Source organism: Chiloscyllium plagiosum, unplaced genomic scaffold (genome assembly GCF_037043375.1).
Source record: "Chiloscyllium plagiosum isolate Xiang-an unplaced genomic scaffold, Cpla_swu_hap1 HiC_scaffold_37, whole genome shotgun sequence".
NCBI classification, from domain to species: Eukaryota; Metazoa; Chordata; class Chondrichthyes; order Orectolobiformes; family Hemiscylliidae; genus Chiloscyllium; species Chiloscyllium plagiosum.
The window spans coordinates 30,129,562-30,155,680 of record NW_028270175.1 but is presented as its reverse complement, the minus strand read 5'-3'; the positions used below and the strand labels follow the sequence as shown (position 1 = coordinate 30,155,680).

The window sequence follows — 26,119 nt, the reverse complement described above, 5'->3', positions numbered from 1 at the left end:
AATCTTTTGGGCAGGCTCTTGAACTGTAAGGGGGCACCTCAATAAAACCCAAGTTACACTTTAACTTGCTATTTTGTAGAGAGAGTCAGTATTTGTGTTAGCTTTTATTGGTAGAGGGATTGAGGTTTGGAGCCATGAGGTCATGAGGCTGTACAAAACTCTGATGCGGCCATACTTGATGTGTTGCATACAATTCTGGTTGCCGCATTATAGGAAGGATGTGGAAGCGTTAGAAAAGGGTACCCAGGAGATTTACCAGGATGTTGGCTCGTATGGAGGGAAGGTCTTATCAGGAAAGGCTGAGGGACTTGAGGCTGTTTTCATTAGAGAAGGTTAAGAGGTGACTTAATAGAGACATTCAAGATAATCAGGGGATTAAATAGGGTGGACAGAGAAAGCCTTTTTCCTTGGATGGTGATGGCTAGCACAAGGGGACAAAGCTTTAAATTGAGGGCTGATAGATATAGGATAGATGTCAGAGGGAGGTTCTTTGCTCAGAGAGTAGAAAGGTCGTGGAACACCCTCCATGCAACATAGTAGACCCGCTAACATTAACGGCATTTAAATGGTCATTGGATAAACATATGGATAATAATGGAATAGTGTAGGTTAGATGGACTTCAGATTGATTTCATAGGTTGGCACAATGTCGAGGGCTGAAGGGCCTGTACTGCACTATTATGTTCCATGTATCTCACAGGAATGTTGCCAATCAAAGGTTAACACCAGGCCATGGGAGGTATTAGGGTAACTGGCCAAAATCATGCACAAAGGAATAGATTGTAAGGATCAGCATCCAAGAAGGGAAGAAAATGATGGAGTGGTTCAGGGTGGAATTTCAGTGCTTGGGGCCCAGGGAGCTGAAGACCAAGGTTGGAGTAAAGGAAACCAAACATGTACAATAAAAAAAAACCCCTGAGTTGGAGGAGCACAGAGATCTTGGTTGGTTGAGAGGAACCAGAGTCGGTTATAAAATTGGGGAGGGATTTGAACACAAGTTTGAGAATGTTAAATATGAGGGATTATAAGAGTGAGCATGATGCAGGTGAGTACATATATGGTGGACAAGATTTGAGATGCAGGTGACCAACACTACATATTCACAGTTTAAGCAAATGCCCATTGCTTATATTGTTAGACTGTCAGTGTTGCCCAACTCCCTGAGAAGTGGGCTATCACTATTGACCTTGGTTCTCAATGCTCTGAAAGGGTCCTACATTGGAGCTCCCATTTTCAGGACGATGGGTGTTATGATACCGGCTGATGTTACTACTAGACAAGTCTGATCCCAGAATGAAATCTGGCTCACTAGATCATAATTTGTTCTTTTTTTTAATTGAAACTGGTGGCCTTTCTTGCTAGACTACAGATTCTGTTTTAACAATAAAACCGGCTTGAGGAAAGGAAGATAAATACATTGAAATCTTTTAGAATGTGTTAAATGTTTTAAAGACCCAATGAAACAAAATCCCATCTAATATCAATTTATTGTTAATCAAAATCCAGAAAAGTTGTCTTGCCCTATTGAATGTGTGGGCTTGTGTTTCCTGTTTTGACTTCCATTCCAATTCTATGAAATCTTTTCCTTCATATTCACATAACTGAGATTTTTGACTTTATCAGCTTTGAATAATAAATGCAGATTTATAACCAAACAGTCCCGGTCTTGAAACTACACCCTTTCATTCAGCTAATTATTTCCTCAACTGTTCTGAACTAACTTCTTATTCTGGGAGAAACTATTTTTGGATCAAACTGTAGCCACATCATTTCTGAACTAAATGCAGAAGCTTTTATCTAAATTAAAAGAGAAACTGTTTGTGTTAGCTTTAGTTAAGCTAACGGTTTAATATGTTTTTTTTCTTCTCCTGTCATAAAGCCCTACTATGTAAGCAAGCTTCCATTAACATCCCAGGAGGTTTTCAAGCATCTGCTCTGTGATCCATAAAAACAGTTACAAAATGATTAACCTAGTTAACTATTAATTATCTCACACACAAATATACAAAACTAGCTACAAGTTTAAAATCCAACTCTTAAAAATATAAATTAATATGTATAAATGTCACACCTTTCATCACACAGACTTAACATGGCTATGTCTGTTTGCTTATAGTGGACTTAAAAATTCCTGGCACTATATTTCGGAGAAGAACCGGGGAGCTGTTTGTGTCCTGAGCAATATTTATTTCTCAGCCAGTTTGAGGGACTTTGCTGTGTGTAACTTAACTGCTAGTTTTATATTACAACATAGAATCCTTACAATGTGGGAACAGGCCAATCAGCCCATCAAGACCACTGACTCTCCGAAAAGCACCCCACCCAGACCCATCGCCCTACCCTATCCCTGTAACCTTGTACTTCCCACGGCTAATCCAGGTAGACTGCACGTCCCTGGACACTATAGGCACTTTGGCATGGCCAGTCCACTAACCTGCACATCTTTGGACTATGGGAGGTGACCAGAGCACCTAGAGGAAGCCCATGCAGACACTCGGAGAATGTGCAAACTCCACACGTACAAGTTGCCTGAGGGTGGAATCGAGCCAGGGTCCTTGGTGCTGTGAGGCAGCAGTGCTATCCACTGAGCCACCGTGCCACCCCAAAAATATTAATTGACAATAAATGTGTTTTGGACATTAAGATTGTGAAAGAAGTACATACATGTAAATTATTTATTTCTTCTGTTTTACCTGATGCACATGAATGTTCATTCTTCAGCAGAAAGATTAGAGAGTAATGAGCAGATGGTGCATACTCTTGGCTCCATATTAATGTCTTCGGAGAGATCCTAAGATCCATGTTCCCCGTGGAAATTAGCTGATTTTTATTCTTGATCAGTGTTTGGATCACGCTGTATATAATGGATCACTGTAAAGCACGGTGCACTTAGATTCAGGTTAGGTTTGTGAAACAACTGACAGCTGTTTACTCTTAAGTAATCCCCTTATTCGGGGAAACAAGCAGCAGCTATATGTCTGGCTGCAGAGAAAATGTGTTCCACCTATTCTTAATTCTGCAGTGACACAGTGCAGTACTGAGGGTGTGCTGTACTGTCAGATGTGCCATCAAACTGTTGGGAAATGGTAGGACCCTGGGCAGATGGGATTTGAACCAGAACTTGGGCCTCTTCCTTCAGAGATAGAGACACTAACACTGCACCACAAGGCCGGAGCTAATTACCTGAAGCAAAATGATTTGTGGTGCTATTAAGGCAGGGGGAGTGGAACTAGTTTCATTGCTCCTGCGGAGAACCAATACAGACTTGGATGGGTCAAATAGCTGCCTCACGAGCTGGAACTGTTGTGATTTTATTCCGGACTGATTGGCTGGTCAATATCAGGTCCACTGATGAAAACAGTAATATGATGACACATGAACATTATAGAAGCAAAAACTGTTTTGAACCCATGAATTCCTCTGCATCCTATAGAGGTACAATATGACGTTTTTAGACTAATGAACTGGGGTAAACAGTAACACACTCTGCCTCCTCTCTGGCCCATTGCCCAGACAATGTCGAGTGTTGACAGACTGCGTTCAGCTGTTGCTGAAACAGGTGATGTGAGGACTGCGCAATCAAACCAAACACAAATTGCTGGAAATACATAGGAGGATGGTAAAATAGAACATAGAACATTACAGTGCAGTACAGGCCCTTCGGCCCTCGATGTTGTGCCGACCTGTGAAATTAATCTGATGCCCATCTAACCTACACCGTTCCATTATTATCCATATGTATGTCCAATGCCCATTTAAATGCCCTTAATGTTGGCAAGTCTACTACTGTTTCAGGCAGGCCATTCCATGCCCCTACTACTCTCTGAGTAAAGAAACTACCTCTGATATCTGTCCTATATTTATCACCCCTCAATTTAAAGCTATGTCCCCTCATGTTAGCCTTCACCATCCAAGGAAAAAGGCACTCACTGTCCACCCTATCTAACTCTGTGATTATCTTATACGTCTTGATTAAGTCACCTCTGAACAGTCTTCTCTCCAATGAAAACAGCCTCAGTTCCCTCAGCCTTTCCTCGTAAGATCTTCCCTCCACACCAGGCAACATCCTAGTGTATCTCCTCTCAACCCTTTCCAAAGCTTCCACATCCTTCCTATAATGCAGGGACCAGAACTGTATGCAGTACTCCAGGTGCGGCCTTACCAGTCTTGTGTACAGCTGAAGCATGACCTTGTGGCTCTGAAACTCAATCCCCTACCAATAAACGCCAACACACCAAATGCCTTTTTAACAACCCTAAAATGCAAGAAAATATTTAAAGTTAAGCACCTTCATGAAGCTAACACAAGAAAGTTAACCTCTTGCGTGCACAGAAGTTTCTTAGCATTTTGTCCTTTACATTCAGATTCCCAGCAATCCCTCCCTGGCTGTATTGGGGGTGAACTTACCTCTCCCCCGCCACGGACTTTAGTTCAGGAAGGCAGCTGTGATGATGCTGTCACTTTAAAAAGGTTATTTTGTCCTTGGGTTTTTATTTGAAGAGGTGGCGAGGGGTCTAGTTTAACAATGGAAGGGAAGAGACCAGCTCTCCCATTTCAGGTTTTTTTCTAGTTTGCTTTAGCCTGTAGCAGCCACAAGATGTTGGAGTCCAGAAGAGTTGCAAACTTCAGTAAAGTATTCCTCTTGACTTGCTCTGAAATCTCCCTCTGAATGTTGTTCCCTCCTGCCTGTAAGAATCTGTGTTTGAATTTATCTTTTTGCCAAAGGATGTGTTTATGGGATGTTACTGTACTGGAACAGTAATTTGGTGAAGTTATTCTAAATTCGGCTTTCTTTTGTTTGTGTTTCAACTGGAATGTTTAAATAAATTTTGTTTTGCTAAAAGTTGAGTGGTTTGACCAGCTGCATCACTCCTGGAATATCCACTCACACCTGCCTTTAAAATAAGAAATAGTGGAAGTCCAGGCTACCTCCTTTAAAATGTTTTGAGTGGGTCTGGCCTGGTCCGTTACACAGCTCACTACCACCTCCAGCAGGTCATTTCAGAATGGGCGACAAATGTCAGCAAGAACATGTCTGTGAACCAATTAAAATGAGATCTTAAAATTTCCCAAGGGCAGGTATAGATTTTAAGTGAGCCTCTAAGGTGCTAATATGGTCAAAGTGTACAGTAGGTGCTGTTGGTGGACATGTTTTGTTGAAAGTAAATCTGTCGACAAAACAGACCTTCCGATTGTCTGTGAGCCCGGGGCTACTTTTTACAATGGGGACCTCAAACCAAACAGTGTATACCTTAATGTTACATACTGAGAGTAAAGTCATCAGTCTGACAGACCCTTATTTATGAAGTGCATTTCTTAATCGATATTGAATATATCCTGTGCAAAGTGAAGAAAGATTCAGAGTTGAATTTAATTCCAGTTGGACAGAATATGTTTTGTTTTCTTCACCTCTTCTACTCCTCTTGTAAAAGCTCTGACTCCTTTACTGAAAAAACAGTTTCACAGGCAGCAATTAAAAGCATATGAACTAAGAGCAGGCATAGCTCATTCAGCCCATCAAGCCCTCTCTGCCATTCAATAAAATCATGGCTGCTCAGATTGTGGTATCAACCCCACTCTCCTCCTCGCCCTGTTCCCTTTCCACTCACTTGTCAGTGAGAATCTGCCTTTAAGTATATTCAGTGACACTGCCTTCACGGCTTTCTGGGGGAACAAGTTCCTCCAACTCTGTATCCTCTGAGTAACCAGAGATATGATCCTGTATAAACATTTTGGGTGTGTGGATGGGTAGGAAAAGGGATGGGATGGTTTGCGAGAGAGTAATAACAGATCCACGATCTGGAGCAAGGGGTTGGAGAATGTGATTTTTTAGATGGCAACAATTGTCCCCAATGTTAGCACAGAAATACGCTTGATTCTTTGTGCGTGAGAGATGTAGTTTGGAGTCTAATTTTGATTTAATCCTGAGCAGAAGCCAGACAACTAATCTATCTTTTGTTTCAGTATTGTGGGATATGCGAGTGTCGACATGGCAACCCAGCATCTTTTTATATTTAAAAGCCCCAGAGAGGTGCCTGTTGTGTGCCTGAAGCATTTGCTGAATATTTTGTTCGCCGGCCTGCAGGATGGGACCGTCACAATATACACCAGGACAAACGGTGAGTGAGCGGCAAAATGTTGGGTATGTGGCGTGACTTCCTCTGCCCGGCTCCTGACCTCCAGCTGTAAAGTGGAACAGTAGCTTTCTCCAGATTACTGGTGCAGCTCTCATTGAGCCCTTGGGTATCATCGAGGGGTGGGTTTTGTAAAACAGATTCAGCATCCTGAGCAAGAACTATACTGTAGGGTTTCAACCTTGTCTCCCCAATCGCTTGGGCATGTCTTACTCAAAGTTTCTGTTTGAGAGTGTGCTGCTGGTCAAGCACAGCTGGTCAGGCAGCATCCGAGGAGCAGGAGAATCGAAACAGAATCAAAAGTTCTTGGGCTAGAAGTTATGGTCTCTATTAAAATGGATGAAGTCATCGCTGTGTGCAGATAATTACTGGCATGGAACAATCTTGGAACAAAAGTGAACCCCCTCTCTCCCTTACTCCATGTGATTAATCTCTATCAGAGATTGTGTTGGGTGATAAGTGGGTGCCTTTGATGGTTGTGGGTGTTTGAGCGCAACTGCACCTGTTGGCCACCACATTAATTTACTGCTGGAGTGATACCCAGTGGTGTCTGTATGTGATTGTGATCAGTGGATCTCGTTTTGCTCTAACTCGTTCAATCTTTTTCTCCTCACTTTTTTCCAGATGGGAAATGGGAATGGGACACTCCCCACTTGGTAAAAATTGGTTCCGCTTCAGTTGAAACTCTGCTGGCAGTGGATGAGACGGTGTGGGCTAGCTGTCGGAACAAGGTCACCTTGATCAATGTTCCTTGCTTCACTACAAGGGTATGTACGCTGATATGACTGACAGCAGATGCTCCTTCCCTGAGCATTCTGATTTCATGGGCAGCCTTTTTATCAAGTTAATGAGGTCAGATTCTTCCTTTCTGCTGCAGCGAGTCGATCTTGAATCTGACGCATTGAGGAACATTGTAAAGAAAATTGGTTAACTCTCTGCTTCCCCCCTCCCATTTCTGGATACTTCAATGTGAAAATTCTTGAAAAAAGAATATATTAACAACATATTGAGAAAGTGTATTTCTCTCTCCCAGATAGCAGTGCCCAAACTGGGTACCATAAACCGAGAGTTCCTCAATACACCAGCACTGCAGGTGTACCTATACCACATGGACTACAGCAATTCATGATGGAGGTTCACCAACACCCTCTCAAGGGACATTAGGGATGAGCAATAAATGCTAACTCAGCCAGTAGTGTCCACATCCATAAATGGATGCATTTAAAAAATATTCCTGTAACAAACAAAGATAGTTGGAAAGGATTCAAAAGAGATTTACCAGGATGTTGCAATATATGGAAAGTTAGAATTTTTTTTATTAGGTTACATTCCTTACAGTATGGAAAAAAGCCCTTCGGCCCAACTGTCCACACCGACCCTCTGAAGAGTAACTCACCCAGACCCATTCCCCCTAACTGATGCACCTAATTCTATGGGCAATTTTAGCGTGACCAATTCACCTGACCTGTACATCTTTGGACTGTGGGAGGCAACCAGAGCACCCGGAGGAAACCCACGCAGACACGGGGAGAATGTGCAAACTCCACACAGACAGTCGCCTGAGGCTGGAATCAAACCCGGGTCCCTGGTGCTGTGAGGCAACAGTGCTAACCACTGAGTCACCGTGAAGACTGGGATGTTTCTCACTGGAGCATGGGAGGTTGAGAGGCAATCTTCTAGAGGTTTATAAAATCATGAGGGACGTACATATAGTTAATGATAGATGTCTTTTCCCGAGATGGGGGATTTCAAAACCAGGGGGCATATTTTTAAGATAAAAAGAGAAAGATTTTAAGAAGACATGATGGCAATTTTGTTTTACAAAGGGCAGTTTAAGTGTGGAATGGAGGAGATGATGAACTTCCTCAGGAAGTGATGATGTGGGCACAGTTACAATACTTAAAGTTACTTGGGTAAGTACATGAATAGGAATGGTTTAGAAGGATATGGGCCAGGGACAGGCAGGTGGGACTAGCTTAGTTTGGGATTGTGTTTGACATGGACTGGAGGGCTTGTTTCCACGCTGTATGATTCTTTAATTCTATAATCTTGGGAAAAACACACATCCTGTTTGCTTTCTGAGATTTGTAATATGGGCAACAATATGGCAATGAGAAAGAAAAATGGGAATTCTTTGCAGTGTTACTATGGCTATGCCTTTGTGTTTTTCACTGTACGTGTTTGTCCTGTGTTCACTGACCATGCAGTGGCGCGGTGCACAGTTGTTTATCAGGATGGGATTTCCTGCAAGGCATGGGTCAGGAGGTGATGATTGTAATTTGCACAATCTGTTTTCTCTGCAGGTGAAATGAAAGTAGTTCAGTGAAAACTACATCTGGTAGATTTTTAGCTTGTCATTCTTGGGATGAGAATATCCTGGGCAAGGCTAATATTTATTAACCAACTGAGCAGCTTGTTAGGAGAAAGTGAGGACTGCAGGTGCTGGAGATCAGAGTCGGAAAGTTGTGGTATGGGAAAAGCGCAGCCGGTCAGGCAGCATCTGAGGAGCAGGAGAGTCGACGTTGCAAGCACGAGCTCTTCATCAGGAAGCAGTTTGCTAGGCTGTTTCAGAGGGAGTTAAAGGTTAACTGCAGTGCTAAGGATCTGGAGTCATGGAGTCATAGTCATAGAGATGTACAGCACGGAAACAGACCCTTTGGTCCAACAAGTCCATGCCAATCAGATATCCCAACCTAATCTAGTCCCTTTTGCCAGCACTTGGCCCATATCCCTCCAATCCCTTCCTAATCATATACCCATCCAGATGCCTTTTAAGTGTTGCAATTGTACCAGCCTCCTCCACTTCCTCTGGCAGCTCATTCCATACACGCAGCACCTTCTGCGTGAAAAAGCTGTCCCTTAGGTCCCTTTTATATCTTTCCCTTCTCACCCTTAAAGCCATGCCCTCTAGTTCTGGACTCCCAGACGCCAGGGAAAAGACTTTGTCTATTTATCCTATCCATGCCCGTCATGATTTTATAAACCCTAAGGTTACCCCTCAGTCTTCAATGCTCTAGGGAAAACAGCCCCAGCCTCTCCCTATAGCTCAAATCCTCCAATCCTGGCAACATTCTTGTAAATCTTTTATTAACCCTTTCAAGTTTCATAACATCCTTCTGATAGAAAGGAGACCAGAACTGCACACAATATTCCAAAAGTGGCTTAACCAATGTCCTGTATAGCTGCAACATGACCTCCCAACTCCTGTACTCAATACTCTGACCAATAAAGGAAAGCATACCAAACGCCGCCTTCATTATCATACCTACCTGCAACTCCACTTTCAAGAAGCTATGAACCTGCACTCCAAGGTCTCTTTGTTTAGCAACACTCCCCACAACCTTACCATTAAGTGCATAAATCCTGCTAAGGTTTGCTTTCCCAAAATGCAGCACCTCACATTTATCTGAAGTAAACTCCATCTGCCGCACTCAGCCCATTGGCCAATCTGGTCAAGATCCCGTTGTAATCTGAGGTAACCTTCTTTGTGTCCACTACACCTTCAATTTTGGTGTCAAACTTACTAACTGTACCTGCTATGTTCACATCCAAATCATTTATATAAATGACGAAAAACAATGGGCCCAGCACTGATCCTTCTGGCTCTTCACTGGTCACAGGCCTGCAGTCAGAAAATCAACCCTGCACTACCACCCTCTGTCTTCTACCTTTTGAGCCAGTTCTGTATCCAAATGGCTAGTTTGCCCAATACTCCATGAGATCTAACCTTGCTAACCAGTCTCCCATGGGGAACCTTGATGAACACCTTACTGAAGTCCATATAGTTCACGTCCATCTCTCTGCCTTCATCAATCCTGAGTTTTTTGAAAAAGTAACAATCATGTTTGTGAACCATGATTTCCCACGCACAAAGCCATGTTGATTATCCCTAACCAGTCCTTGCCTTTCCAAATGCATGTAAATCCTGTCCCCCAGAATTCCCTCCAACAATTTGCCCACCATCGACATCAAGCTCACTGGTCTATAGTTCCCTGGCTTGTCCTTACCACCTTTCTTAAACAGTGGCACCACTTCAGCCAACCTCCAATCTTCTGGCACCTCACTTGTGACTATCAATGATACAAATATTTCAGCAAGGGGCTCATCAATCATTTCCCTAGCTTCCCACAGAGTTCTAGGGTACACCCGATCAGGTCCTGGCGATTTATCATCCTCATATGCGTTTCAAGGCATCCAGCACTTCCTCCTCTGTAATATGGACATTTTTCAAGATGTCACCATCTATTTCCCCATATTCTATATTTTCTATGTCCTTTCCCACAGTAAACACTGATGCAAAATGTTCACTTAGTATCTCTCCCATCTCTAGGGGCTCCATACAAAGGCTGTCTTGCTGATCTTTGAGGGGCCCCATTCGCTCACTCGATACCCCTTTGTCCTTAATGTATTTGTAAAAACCCTTTGGATTCTCCTTAACCCTATTTGCCAAAGCTATCTCATGTTCCCATTTTGCCCTTCTGATTTTTTCTCTTTAAGGCCTAATGCCTTTGTACTCTTCTAAGGATTCACTCGATCTATCCTGTCTGTACCTGACATATACTTCCTTCTTTTTCTTAACCAAACCCTCAATTTCCCTAGTCATCCAGCATTCCCTATACCTACCAGCCTTTCCTTTCACCCTAAGAGAAGTATACTGTCTCTGGACTCTCATTATCTCATTTCTGAAGGCTTCCCATTTTCCAGCCAACCCTTTACCTGCGAACATCTGCCCCGAGCCAGCTTTTGAAAGTTCTTGCCTAAACCGTCAAAATTAGCTTTCCTCCAATTTAACTTCAACTTTTAGATCTGGTCTATCCTTTTCCATCACTATTTTAAAACTAATAGAATTATGGTAAAGTGCTCCCCCACTGACACCTCAGTCACCTGCCCTGCCTTATTTCCCAAGAGTAGGTCAAGTTTTGCACCTTCTCTAGTAGATACATCCACATAATGATTCCGAAAACTTTCTTGTACACTCTTAACAAATTCCTCTCCATCTAAACCCTTAACACTATGGCAGTCCCAGTCTATGTTTGGAAAGTTAAAATCCCCCACTATAACCACCCTATTATTCTTACAGCTAACTGAAATCTCCTTACAAATTTGTTTCTCAATTTCTCGCTGACTATTTTGGGCTCTATAATACAATCCTAATAAGGTGATCATCCCTTTCTTATTTCTCAGTTCCACCCAAATAACTTCCCTGGATGTATTTCTGGGAATATCCTCCCTCAGCACAGCTGTAATGCTATCCCTTATCAAATATGCCGCTTCTCCCCATTCTCCCCCCCCCCCTCTCTTGCCTCCCTTACTATCCTTCCTGTAACATTTGTATCCTGGAACATTAAGCTGCCTGTCCATCCCTGAGCCACATTTGTGTAATTGCTATAATATCCCAGTCCCGTGTTCCCAACCATGCCCTGAGTTCATCTGCCTTCCCTGTTAGGCCTCTTGCATTGAAATAAATTCAGTTTAATTCATCAGTCCTACCTTGTTCTCTGCTTTGTCCCTGCCTGCTCTGATTGATCGCTTTCCCAGTATCTCCCTGGGTTCCACTCCCTTTACTGTTTAAATCCTCCCGAGCATCTCTCGCAAATCTCTCTGCCAGTACATGAATCCCCTTCGAATTCAGGTGCAATCCATCCTTATTGTACAAGTCACTTCTACCCCAGAAGAGATTGCATTGATCCAAAAATGTGAATCCTTCTCCCATACACCAGCTCTTCAGCCATGCTCTATCCTCCTGTTCCTACCCTCACTAGCTCGTAGCACAGGGAGTAATCCAGATATTACTACCCTCAAGAACGTCCTTTTTAAATTCCTGCCTAACTTCCTATATTCTCCCTTCAGAATCTCATCCTTTTCCCTTCCTGTGTCTTTGGTACCAATGTGTGTAATGATCTCCTGCTGGTCCCTCTCCCCCATGAAAATATTCTGCACCCTCCCTGAGACAGCCTTGATCCTGGCACCAGGGAAGCAACACGCCATTCTGATTTTTCTGGCCGCAGAACCATCTGTCTGTGCCCCTGACTAAGGAGTCCCGTAACACAATCAATCACTTGGAACCGGATGTACCCTTCATTACATTCGAGCCAGTCTTGATACCAGAAACTTGGCTGTTCATGTTACATTCCAAAAAAAAAGTCCATCACCCCGTACATTTTCCAAAATAGCATATTTGTTTGAAATGGGGATAGCCACAGAAGGTTCCTGTCCAACCTGCCAACCTCTCCTACCTTTCCTGGAGTTCCTGATGGTATCTGCAGCTTTTCTCCCTTCCTATAACTGCCATCCATCACATCCCTAGCTCTTGTAAATTCCTTATTGTCTCTAACTGCCGCTCCAACCAATCCATTCGTTCTGACAGGATTCTCAACCAAAGACATTTATTGCAGATATAATCCTCAGTAACCCTTAAACTCTCCTAAAACTCCCATATCCGACAGGAAGAGCACATCACTCTACTAAAGGCCATTTTGCTCCTTCCAATCTACACACCCAGAAAATAGCACCGCGTTATTGCTCTATAAAGCACTGCTCCAGGCAAAGTTAGTACTTATGGCTTATATGTTTAAAACTTAATCAAGGGACAGATCCCAATTAAAAACATATAATCAAGAAAGAACCCACTCTACTCACTATTGTGGATTTACAGCAAGGCTATGCTTAAAATTATTTACTTATCTGGTTCTATGCTGTGACCTCTCCCAAACAGGTTCCTCCAAGATCAGTTGTGAATTTCGCTGTTTGTTAACTTTCCCTCGGCACATTCTGATGTCCACTGAATTCAAACAGCAAAGGCAGTAAGCAGTGTGGGTTTCTTTCTCACTCTCTCCCTTACAGACCATGTGCTTGCTGCCTTTGTCTGTCTTTCTCCCTTTTAAAAGTGCTGCTGTTTTGACTTTTTTTTTCAAAGTTCCAAAACAATGCAACAGCTTATAAACAGTAATTGGTGCTCCTGGAATTTGAGAAAATCACCTCCAACACCTGAGGAACTCAAAAAAGGAGCAGCCTGTTAACAGCCAGAAATTTTTCCCCTCGCCATGTAGTTTAGTGTATATTGGAAGACCAAACTTCCCCTGACATGCATCAGTAAACCAGATGGGCTTGTAGAGCAATCTGATAATTTAATGATCTGCATTAATGAGAAACTGCATTTTATTCCAGATTTATTAAGATTTTTTTTGTCCTACCAGTTGCTCTGAGGTATATATTGGTGTCCGCAGTTTTCATTTAAGCTATTTCTATATTAGCTGTAAGTTTGTAAGAATGTGCTCTGCAGGCTAAACTCCTTGAGGAAACGCTAATAATGTTGAAAAGGGTGGGAGAGGAAATTGGATGAATTAAAAGTAATGCACTCTAATCTCGCTAGTCTGAAATGTTTGGGACCACTTAAAAGCAAAATAACGCGATGCTGCAAATTTGAAATCAAAACAGAAAATGCTGGAGAAGCTCAGCAGATCTGACAGTATCTGTTGAGAGAGAAACTGAGCTAACGTTTCGAGTCCAGTATGATAATTCTTCAGAACAGTTCTGTTTTTATTTTATGCTTGGGACCAAGTCATTTCTGGATTTGGGAATTTTCTGCATGATAGAATTGACATTTGAAAGCCTTATCACAAGTGTGAAAGCTGGAAAACACAGCATGAATATTTATCTGGATAAAGAAATGTTTTGAAGCTTTTCGTCTTGCACTTGTCCGAACAATTCTCAAGGAAAGCCACCGTAGATGGAAAATAAAATGACTATTTATTTTCCTGATGCATAAAACAATGAAAAATCTTCACAAAGCATTGATAAGAATTATTTGAGTTATCCAAATACTGTATCTTCCATGTTTCTGCTCCCAAAATACTATACAAAGATGATGATGTTATTGAAGATCTGCCTGATAAATCTCTGGCCAACTGATACTATGGACTTGCGCCCACACCTCCCCCCTCACCTCCCTCCAAGGCCCCAAAGGAAACTTCCATATCCGCCACAGATTCACCTGCACCTCCACACATATCATCTATTGCATCCTCTGCACCCGATGTGGCCTCCTCTATATTGGGGAGACAGGCCGGCTACTTGCGGAGCGTTTCAGAGAACACCTCTGGGACACCCGGACCAACCAACCCAACCACCCTGTAGCTCAACATTTCAATTCCCCCTCCCACTCCACCAAGGATATGCAGGTCTTTGGACTCCTCCATCGTCAGACCACAACAAAACGACGGTTGGAGGAAGAACGCCTCATCTTCCGGCTAGGAACCCTCCAACCACAAGGGATGAACTCGGATTTCACCAGTTTCCTCATTTCCCCTCCCCCCACCCTGTCTCAGTCAAATCCATCAAATTCACCACCGCCTTCCTAACCTGAGATCATCTTCCCGACCTCTCCGCCCCCACCCCAGTCTGACCTATCACCCTCACCTTGACCTCTTTCCACCTATCACATTTCCAACGCCCCTCTCCCAAGTCCCTCCTCCCTACCTTTTATCTTAGCCTGCTGGACAAACTTTCCCCATTCCTGAAGAAGGGCTTATGCCCGAAACGTCGATTCTCCTGTTCCCTAGATGCTGCCTGACCTGCTGCGCTTTTCCGGCAACACATTTCCGTCAACTGATACTATGTACAATTGCTTTCCAGACCAGAGGCGTTTCAGTGCTACAAGGTTTTAGAAAGTTAAAAATCACACAACACCAGGTTATAGTCCAACAGGTTTAATTGGAAGCACTAGCTTTCGGAGCGCCGCTCCTTCATCAGGTGGTTAGAGTCATAGAGATGTACAGCATGGAAACAGACCCTTCTGTCCAACCAGATATCCCAATCCAATCTAGTCCCACCTGCCCGCACCCGGCTCACATCCCTCCAAACTCCTCTTATTCATATACCCATCCAAATGCCTCTTAAATGTTGCAATTGTACCAGCCTCCACCACATACTCTGGTAGCTCATTCCATAAACGTACCACCCTCTGCATGAAAAAGTTGCCCCTTAGGTCTCTTTTATATCTTCCCCTCTCATCCTAAACCTATGCCCTCTAGTTTTGGACTCCCCCACCCCAGGGAAAAGACTTTGTCTATTTATCCTATCCATGTCCCTCATAATTTTGTAAACCTCTATAAGGTCACCCCTCAGCCTCCACTCCAGGGAAAACAGCCCCAGCCTGTTCAGCCTCTCCCTGTAGCTCAAATCCTCCAACCCTGGCAACATCCTTGTAAATCTTTTCTGAACCCTTTCAAGTTTCACAACATCTTTCCGATAGGAAGGAGACCAGAATTGCACGCAATATTCCAACAGTGGCCGAACCAATGTCCTGTACAGCCGCAACATGACCTCCCGACTCCTGTACTCAATAATCTGACCAATAAAGGAAAGCATACCAAATGCCGCCTTCACTATCTTATCTATCTGCGACTCCACTTTCAAGGAGCACTGAACCTGCACTCCAAGGTTGTTTGTTCAGTCACACTCCCTAGGACCTTACCATTAAGTGTATAAGTCCTGCAAAGATTTGCTTCCCCAAAATGCATCACCTCGTATTTATCTGAATTAAACTCCATCTGCCACTTTGTGGAGGAAGGAGCGGTTCCGAAAGCTAGTGCTTCCAATTAAACCTGTTGGACTATAACCAGGTGTTGTGATTTTTAACTTTGTACACGCCAGTCCAACACCAGCATCTCCAAATCAAGGTTTTAGAAAACTATGCTGTAGATCCTGCAGGAAGGGAGAGGGAAGCAAGGGATTTGGTCGTCTTAAGAATCTGAGAGTAGGAATTCAGTGATGACATGGTAAGGACTGTGGGGGAGTTGAAGAGTGTGTGGGCTGATGCATTTGGAGCTTGGATCATGAGGGGGGGGTTTCCAAAGAGCACTGCGCAGAAGGTTTGGGACAGTCTGAAGAACGAGGAAGATATTTTTAATTTGATCAATCTGGTACTTAAGTATCTGATGCCTGCAATCTGTCTCACTTTTGACATGAAATTAAAAAGGTGCACGTGCTTCATGCAAGACTTTGTGACTGCCATACCAGAAGCCTTTTATTTGTAGGCATAATTCCTTTCCACTGACTACTTTTCCTGACAGTCAGTAAAATCTTTGCACAGCTGGAGCCATAAACCCATCTCCTTGACGATGGAGGACAATTTTAAAATTTATTTTTAAATGATAGGATCTCTTAAGGCTTTGCATAAAACATTAAAAATTCATATTAGCTGTGAGAAGCTTGAGCCATTTGCATTACAAAGTGGGCAGGAGTTTGTGTACGCTGCAAAAAATGATCTTTGATTAATTTCTGTGAGAATATTTTATGAAAGCCACATGAAGCAAAAATGGATTTTGATGCTCCCCGTAGCAGCAATAGAATTAACTAGCAGATGTTGCTTTCTGCTCTAACACCAGAGTATTGCTGCAGTTACTTTTGGCACAGAATGTGCTCTAATCCATTCAACCTTAAAGGGGCACTGTTGTCTTTCTTGGCAGACTTTTGGACATACAACCCAATTTTTCAGAGTCTGTGAGTTCATCAACACTAAATATTTTCTAGAACAGAAAATACAATTAAGCTTTGGCCTTCTTTTTAACCATATTTCTCAAGTCCTTTTCAGAAATGCCTCTATTTCAGCCCAAACAGATTGTATTTTATGCTTCTCTGGCCTTTTGTGTGCAATTCTTGTACCCTTCAATGAAATTAAATACAGCCTGACTTTTACTTCTGTCTTGATTTTAATTTTTAATTTGTGTCCCCTGGTATATGAACCATTCACCATCTTGCAACCACCAAATCCCTGCTAATGTGAGTTGCATACAGAAGTGGCATGTTTTCTGTGTTTTTTTAAATGTTGTCTTATTTGCCGTGATGCTCTTCTTGTCTGTGATGGAGATTTTTTGTGTGTGTGTGGAATTGTTGACATTAACTTGGCCTAGAAAATTACCATTTGATGTGCCACTTTACACTTTGGTACCAACCAAGCCCTTTCATTTTGTTGTTTGCAAAAGTCCAGAGGGGTCAGAGTCTATGTACTTCTGCCACTTGCCTTGTTTTGTAAAGGACACTTCCCATGTTTCTCTTATTCCATATTACGCTGCTTGTTGTTTTTGCACAGAAAAGGAGTGCAATGATGGACTTGTTTTAATATAGCATTTTCAGAACCTCGAAGTCTTATTAAAGCTTGACAATCAATGAAGTACTTTTGAGGTGTAGGCACCATTGCAATGCAGGCATGATTAATGGTGGGACCTTGAGTACTGTTGTAGAACAGGGGACCTATAGATTCAGGTACATAGTTCTGTTGAAGTTTGCATCACATATAGACGGGGTGCTTAAAAAGGCATTTGGCACGCTTACCTTCATTGCTCAGTCCTTCCAGTACAGAAGTTGGGAAGTCATGTTGAGGTTGTATACGACATTGGTGAGACATCTTCTGGAATACTGTGTCCCGTTCAGGTCGCCCACTTAGAGGAAGGATATTATTAAGCTGGAGAGGGTTCAGAAGACATTTACCAGGATGTTGCCAGGAATAGAAGGTTTGAGTTATAAAGGAATGATTAGATTAGATTAGATTACAGTGTGGAAACAGGCCCTTCGGCCCAACAAGTCCACACCGACCCGCCGAAGCGAAACCCACCCATACCCCTACATTTACCCCTTACCTAACACTATGGGCAATTTAGTATGGCCAATTCACCTGACCCTGCACATCTTTGAACTGTGGGAGGAAACCGGAGCACCCGGAGGAAACCCACGCAGACACGGGGAGAACGTGCAAACTCCACACAGTCAGTCGCCTGAGGCGGGAATTGAACCCGGGTCTCTGGCGCTGTGAGGCAGCAGTGCTAACCACTGTGCCACCGTGCCGCCCACAAATGCTGGGACTTTTTTTCACTGGAGTGTAGGAGATTGAGAGATGACCTTATTGAGGTTTAGAAAATCATGAGGGATATAGATAGGGTTAAAGGTAGATGTCTTTTCCCTAGGATGAGGGGTTTCAAGATTAGGCGGCATGTTTTAAGGTGAGAAGACAGCGATATTAAAAAAAACACGAGAGGCAAATTTTTTTACACAGAGTCATTCATGTGTGGAATGAACTTCGAAAGGAAGTGGTGGGTGCTGGTACAATTACAATATGTAAAAGACATTTAGATCAGTATGTGAATAAGAAATGCTTGGAGGGATATTGGCCAAGAGCAGGCTGGTGAGGCTAGTTTAATTTGGGATGATGTTTTGTATGGTCTGGTTGGACCGAAGGGTCTATAAATGTATGACTATGGCATCCACATTGCGCACAGCAAACACCCACAAATAAAAATGAGATAAAAGATCTAGTTTAGTTTATGGTTAAGGGATAAATATTGGTTTGAACACCAGGGGGCGCATCACTGGACTACTTCAAATAGTTTCTCCATCTCTTGTTGCATACCTGAGAGACTGGGTGGGGTTACCTTGCTGCAATAGTCACATTTTCAACAGTGTGGCAGTCTTTCAGTACTGTCCTGACAGGTCAGCCTAGATTTTACACACATGCCTCAAGAGTAGGATCCTGATCTGCAAGGTTTTTGAAAACTCAAAGGGTGCTTGAGGAATTCTGCGGCTCTTAGCTTACCATCGATGGCAGCAATGGGATAATGAAACTTTTTCTTAAGAAGGAAACAGAAAGGCATCTTGGAACTAAAAATGTAAGGACAAGTATCATACAATATGAATTTCCGAAAGGAAAATCTTCCTTGTTCAACCTCACTGAACTCTTTGAAGGAGTACAGAGTGAGTAGACAAGAGTAATATAGTAGATAAAATGCACCTAGATTTACAAAGAAGGCTTCAATAAGGCACTACACCTTGACTTATGAATAATGTCAAGCATGTAGCATCACAGGGTAAAATGTAGAGTGAGTATGTACTGAACATAAGTGTAATCATGAATATGAATAATACAAATGCTGAGAAACAAAGGGTAGCTATTCAAGGTGATGGCACAAACTAAGTGAGATCTGAACGTGAGCATTAGGATGACTTCACCACTTATTTATTAGCAACTAAGTCTTTGGAATCAAAAATACAATTTCTTAATTTGCAGATAGCACCTAATTGGAAGGGATGAAGGAGGGGTGGGTGGCGAGAGAAAGGGTGGAGGATTGTCAGTACTGAAGTGAACAGCAAAAAAATCTCAAGAAGCCATTAAAAAATTTGAAGAATGGACAGACAGTGGTTGAATTTTAACATTGCTCGGTATGAAGCAAGGAATGCAGAGTCACAGATTTAATTTTTAGATATTACAAATCTAAATGGGGATGAAGGAGCAAAGGGCTGTGGGAGTGCAAATATACAAATGATTGAATGTTGTAATTGTGGTCAATAAGGCCGTACAACAGCAAATCAAGCTGGAGTTTATTTCCAGAGGGATAGAATTTAAAAGAGAAATAATGCTAAACGTTTATTGAACTTTGCTTAGAGCACACTGGGGAGTAGGGTTGATGTTTTAGAAAATAGTAATAGAAGCACTGGAAGAGGTGTAAAAGAGGACTGAAGTTATCTGAGAGACTAAACCAGATAGAAAAGGACAAATAGGCTGGACCCCTTCGATTGGGAGGAGCTGACTTAATACAGGTCCTCACAATTGAGCATTGGTTTAGTAAACACACTGGGCTGATCTTAACACTCTGCAAGTGGCTGAGCTTTGACTGAATTGGGATTTTGTGCAGGGGAAAACCAGAGACTGTCAATATTCACCAAGAAATCAAGTGGGGAATTCAGAAGAAACTTTTCCACCCAGTGATGACAGACCGTTAAGCTCGCTAACATATGGAGTAATTGAGGCGAATAGTTTAGATACACTTGAGAGAAGGCTTCAGGAGCATACCAGGGAAAAGGGAATGGAAAGTTATGCTAATAGCTAAATAAAGAGAGCTGAGAAATGGATGGAGTCGGTGGTAAAGACTGGCACAGAGTGGCTAGGCTAAATGACCTGGCAGCATCTTTGCAGAGAAATCAGAGTTAACGTTTCGGGTTACCCATAATGTTAACACTGATTTTTCTCCATAGATCCTGCCAGACCCGCTGAGCTTTCCAAGCAATTCCTGTTTTTCTCCAATTTCCAGCATTCGCAGTTCTCTTTGGTTTTTATTTAGGCTAAGTGACCTGTTTTGTGTGCTTTTATATTCTTGAATTCCACACAGTTGCCTGCCACAGAACTGAATGCTCCCACTGACACCCAATTTTTATAACGAATGCACATAACTCTGAATGATACATTGGGAAAATGTTTTTATTCATTCTTTCCACAATTATTATAAGCGTAAAGCCATCTGATTTTATAGACTGAATTGCTGAATGACAAACTAACATTTGATTTCTGTTTGTTCTTGCCTCCTCCTTGGGTATCGACGAGAGATTCTGACAATATCTGGAGAACTGCTGAAATTTGAGAGGCTGATTTCTTTGTGTGAAATTATTTTTGGATGCGCTGTGAAACTGGGGGAATAGAAGAGAGAGAGCAAAATCTTGATCTCAGCTAGTTTGCTGAAATATTCTTGACAGGGACTGAATGTACTGTATTTGCTAAAGCATCTGTCAGCAGCGAACCAGAAAAGAATTAGTCTGGCTTGCAAGGCTGACTGGGCTTTTTCGACCTCCCCTGATTTTTTTTTTTTAAACGAAAGAAGCACAAACTAGATCTCAGTAGATTTAAGCTGAATTTGACAGCCTCTGTGCTGTAAATTTCAAACATTCCTGGCGCTGTTTCATTTCTCTTTCGCTTCTCGTTCACTGAAGGCGAGGGTCCCTACTGGAGCACCATTCCTCAGGGACTCTTTTATTCCCACATGCATCTCTAAAGAGTCCATTCTTGAAAATGTCAGCCTAGATACTCTCAAGGCTGTGTGAAGGGCGTCATGACTGAGCTAAATCTCATCACCCAAACTATTGTCCTCTGGTTAGCAATCAGAAGGAGAAATAGCAGTTGGAAGATTTTGCAACCCTATGCTTCCTGCTGCTGATTTATAGCGTTCTTCTGGGTATCTCGACTTAGCGGAAATAGCAAAGTACATCAGAGACATTTATCCTGAAACCTTCCTGAAGTGAACAGCTCAATAATACTTCGGGGAATCTCGAGTGTGCTGTGTTCTATGGTGTTTGCTTGACATTTAGCAATTATTCTTATTGATTTTCATTTTAAATTATAAAAGCTGCATCTGTGAGGCATTGCTTCTAATTACAGAAGTGCCCATGTTCATTCTGAAGTAAGTGGACACATTACCTGTTTATGTTGTTGTCAATGGACAGTCCACTTATTTAACTAAAATGAGACTGCTGTGTGTTCCTGATTGGATTGGAGTAAGAGAGGGAGAGAGGCCTGATTAAATTGCAGGTTTATACTTGAGTACGTTAATCAGTTCAAGGTTTGCCATTGCAGGGTGGCGTTAGCTCCATCATTTACAGCATATACTAATGAAGCTTCTGGAATGAATGGCCTTTTCATTGATTGGGAAAGTTTTTCATTTTCTTCAGAAACTGAGAGTCTATACGTTTTAGTTTTGAGTGTTTTAAGCCTGTTTTATCATTGATTCAGACTGAAAAATACATTAAGAGGGCAGCATCAGTGTTTGCATGATTGTCCTCAGAACTGCCTGCATTTATTGAGTTACATTCCACAGCTCTGTGCAGTCGGTGGGACTGCATGGTGTCTGTTTGTACACTGTCCCTTTGCCAGTCGGATTTCAATCCAATGCAAACTGATAGAGGCCAGGTTCCTTTTTTTTCTCCCTCTACTGTTTATGAAGATACTATGCAGAACACTAGGTTGGTTTAATCTAATCCATAGTGGGCAAAGACCCACAGCATGAACTTGACTAAATTTGAGTTAATTGTTTCAAGAGTGAAAGTGTTAATGGAGTTTAAAAATGTCACTTAGGTGCATGGGGGGGGCAAGGTTCTTTTTGAGGCAGCGGCAGAAAACAAATACTTTTTTTTCAGTCAGTTTGTTGTATTGGTTCTTCACTGTAGCACCAGTTACACTAGGGTGCAAATGGCTCAGGCTGCAAACTGTTGCCCATACCAGGATGGAGCCCAGGTAATGTAATTGCTGGACCTCAGCTGCATGGTCCCCTTTCACTTGCTAGCCTGTGAATGGCAGGAAATTATTTCTGGGACTCTGGTAGTTAGCACTGCTGCCACACAGTGCCAGGGACCCGGGTTCGATTCCACTCTCGGGCGATTGTGTGGACTTTGCACATTCTCCCGGTGTGGGTTTCCTCCAGGTGCTCCGGTTTCCTCCCCCAGTCCAAAGATGTGAATGTTAGGTGGATTGGCCACAGGGAATGCAGGGTTACAGGATAGGGTGGAATTGGGTGGGATTCACTTTGGAGGGTGAGTGTGGATTTGATAGGCCAAATGGCCTGCTCCCATACTGTAGGGATTGTATAATCAGTGGGCAGAAAAAGTACTTGGTGTCAAGGGGCAGTTGATTAGTGCTTGATTGTTCTGTGTTGATTACTAGAGTCTGGTAACTGATCTGTGCTCAGTTGGTTAAGCCTGGGTGTGGATTCAGATCAAAATAAGCAGAAACATTGACATGGCAGTTGGGCTATTATTCTAAGCACATAGGTTTGAAGCTCAGCATGGCAAATGGCGAAATTTGCATTAAATAAAAAATTCTGAAATTAAAAGCTAGTCTAATGATGACTGTGTAATCACAATTGATCATCATAGGAACCCATGTAGTTCATTACTGACCCAGTGGGAAGGAAATCTGCCATCTTTACCCATTCTGTGTGTGACTCCAGACCAATGTTAATGTGGTTTGCTCTTAATGGCCAACCAGTTCAAGGATGAGTAGGATGGACAACAAATGTCAGCCTTGCCAGTGATGTCCTTATCCCATACAAAATTTTAAAAAGTTGCTACTGGACTGTAAGCATGGGACAAATATTTTGAGATTGCAGAGGTATTTTAAGCCTGTGTCAATAAACCAATTGCACAATTTTTAGAAAAATGCAACGACTGCACTGGCTTCTGAGTGGGCGGCGCGGTGGCACAGTGGTTAGCACTGCTGCCTCACAGGCCTGAGACCCAGGTTCAATTCCCGCCTCAGGCGACTGTCTGTGTGGAGTTTGCACATTCTCCCCGTGTCTGCGTGGGTTTCCTCCGGGTGCTCTGGTTTCCTCCCACAATCCAAAGATGTGCAGGTCAGGTGAATTGACCACGCTAAATTGCCTGTATGTGTTAGGTAATGGGTAAATATAGGGGTATGGGTGGGTTGCGCTTCAGCGGGTCGGTGTGGACTTGTTGGGCCGAAGGGCCTGTTTCCACACTGTTATGTAATCTAATCTAATCTAATATATTAAAATATATACAGCAGCTGCCAGGGACCCAAATGGAGGCTTAAGTACTCTTAGCCCCAAAAGCAAAGCTGTGAAACAAAGTTCGAAACGTACCACCTTGAGCCTCTTCTGTGCCCAGCACTTATGCTCACGAGACCGGTGAGCAACCTGAGCCCCTCACTGAGGAGTCTTGGCTGCACACTTTGAGTTGGATCCCATTGTTCTTTTGGCAGATGACCATCTTACCCATCCTGATGAGCTGGTTAAAATTAGAGAAGGATTAATTCTAGGGGAGGCGATGTTCTCCTGATATTATCACTGTGCTGTTAATCAGAGACCCAAATAGCATTCTGGAGACCTGGGTTTGAATCCTGCCATGACAAGTGGTGGAATTTGAGTTCAATAAATATCTGGAATTAAGAATCTAATGATTGTCCTTTAGGGAAGGAAACTGTCATCTTTACCTAGTCTGGCCTATATGTGACTCCAAACCTACAGCAATGGGGTTGACTCCTAACTCACTCTTGACAATTAGGGGTGGGCAATAAATGCTGCCTAGCCAGCAATGCCTTAATCCTGTGAATAAATTTAAAAAGAATTTATTTTAAAAACTAATCTGTGCAGTTTGTCAGTGTGGGTGAATTGCATCGGATATTTTAGCTGCCAACGTAACTTGTGTGTCTGTGATCAGATGTTCTGTTTCCTTTCTGAAAATTATGTTCTGTACAACAATTCAGAGGAAATGCTCTCATTTCAAAGCAGTAGTGAGTCCTTTCTGATTTTCAGTTTTCCAGTTAAAATGATTTGGCTTGGCACTGCTTTGAAAACAAGGTGGTGGAGTTTCAGTTGCGAGTAACGTGACTTCTCCCTCCCAGTGTTTTGAAGCCCACCCTGATGACGAAGTGAAGGTGACTCAGATGATGAAAGCAGGCGGTGGGGTGTGGATGGCTTTCTCAGCCGGATCCTCCATTCGATTATTTCACACGGAGACTCTGGAGCATCTGCAGGAAATCAATGTAGTTCCACGCAGCACCTTCTTCACGCCAGGTAAGACACTTCTCGCTGTGCAGCACACTTGCAAATAGTTCACACTTTGGCCAATTTATGTAATCACCAAAGGCAGCAACATGAGCCTCTGATTTGAACATTAGTCGTAGGAGTGGTAACCGCTGCACCAAATTATGATGAAATGCAAACCTAGGAAAAGGCCATTGATGTAGGAACGGAAGTAGGCTATTTGGCCCATCATTTTTACACCATTCAACAAAATCACAGCTGATCGGCTGATCCTCAACTCCACTTTTCCTGCCTTTTTCTCAAAACACTTGATCTCAGCCTTGAATATACTTAACGACCCAACTTTGACAGCCCTCTGTATTAAAAAAATTCATAGATTCATCATTCTTTGACAGAAGAAATTCCTTGTCATCTCTAGTAATCACTGGTTGCAGGTTTCCATCTTGACAATGCTCCCCTAATCCTAACACAGTTTTCTATTAGTTGGCCAATCCTCCCTCCATGCTAATATACTGCCTCCAACACCATGGGCTCTTATTAAGTAATCTTCTGTGCAGAACCTTATCAACTGCCTTTCAGAAATTTGATTATATTACATCTCCTAGTTCCTTTTATCTATCCTGCTTGTTACCTTCCCAAAGAATTCCATTTTCCCTTTTTGAAACCATGCTGACTTTGCTTGATTAAATGGTGACTTTCTCAATGCATTGTTATTATGCCCTTTATGATAGACAGTGACATTTTCCTGATGAAAGATGTTAAGCTAACTAGCCTATAGTTCTGTGTATCTATTGCCTCTCTTTTGAAAAAAAAATTAGGAAGAATAAGTTTCCTTGAAATAAATAACTGGCATCTTGTAATGAAAATGTAAAATATATAGTACCCAATATATGGTACCTACCACAGTATTCCAACATCTCAAGCATAACTACCAATTAAATGACTTAAGTACCTTGAAGTATAGCCATATTTGTATTGACAAAAATGAGAAAGTGAGGACTGCAGATGCTGGGGATCAGAGCTTAAAAATGTGTTGATGGAAAAGCGCAGCAGGTCAGGCAGCATCAAAGGAGAAGGAGAATCGACGTTTTGGGTATAAGCCCTTCTTCCTGAAACGTCGATTCTCCTTCTCCTTTGATGCTGCCTGACCTGCTGCGCTTTTCCAGCAACACATTTTTAAGCTTTGTATTGACAAAAGCAAGGCAGCCAATATTCAAGTCAAGGTCCAACAAACAGCTATGTAATAATGACCTGACAACTTGTTTGTTTAGTGATGTTGGCTGAGGAAGAGCATAGATTACCTAGAGTGCAGAAAGAGGCCATTCAGCCCATCAAGTCTACACTGACTCTACACTCATACCCAGCCCCCTACCCTCCCTCCGTAAACCCGCATTTCCCATGGCTATTACACCTAGCCTGCACATCCCTGGACACCACGGGGCAATTTAGCATGGCCAATCCACCTAACCCTCACATCTTTAGATTGTGGAAGGAAACTGGAACACCTAGTGGAAACCCAGGCAGACGGGGAAGAATATGCAAACTCCACACCGACAATCACCCAAGTGTGGAATCGAACCTGGGGCCCTGGTACTGTGAGGCAGCAGTGCTAACAACTAGTCACTGTGCCTGGATGAAGGTTTGTATCCGAGAATAGGAGTGAACTTA

At 42.7% G+C, this 26,119-nt stretch overlaps 1 protein-coding gene across 4 annotated transcripts in view; it reads left to right on the top strand.

Moving 5' to 3' along the window:
• Positions 1–26,119, top strand: part of LOC122540092 (rho guanine nucleotide exchange factor 10-like protein) — a 209,123-nt gene that overhangs the window by 178,395 nt on the left and 4,609 nt on the right. For all 4 annotated transcript variants that reach the window (XM_087980555.1, XM_087980556.1, XM_087980557.1 and 1 more), the window contains 3 exons: positions 5,965–6,119; positions 6,759–6,901; positions 24,310–24,481. In XM_087980555.1, the coding sequence (XP_087836681.1) occupies positions 5,965–6,119; positions 6,759–6,901; positions 24,310–24,481 (470 nt within the window). The remainder of the gene's footprint in view (positions 1–5,964; positions 6,120–6,758; positions 6,902–24,309; positions 24,482–26,119) is intronic.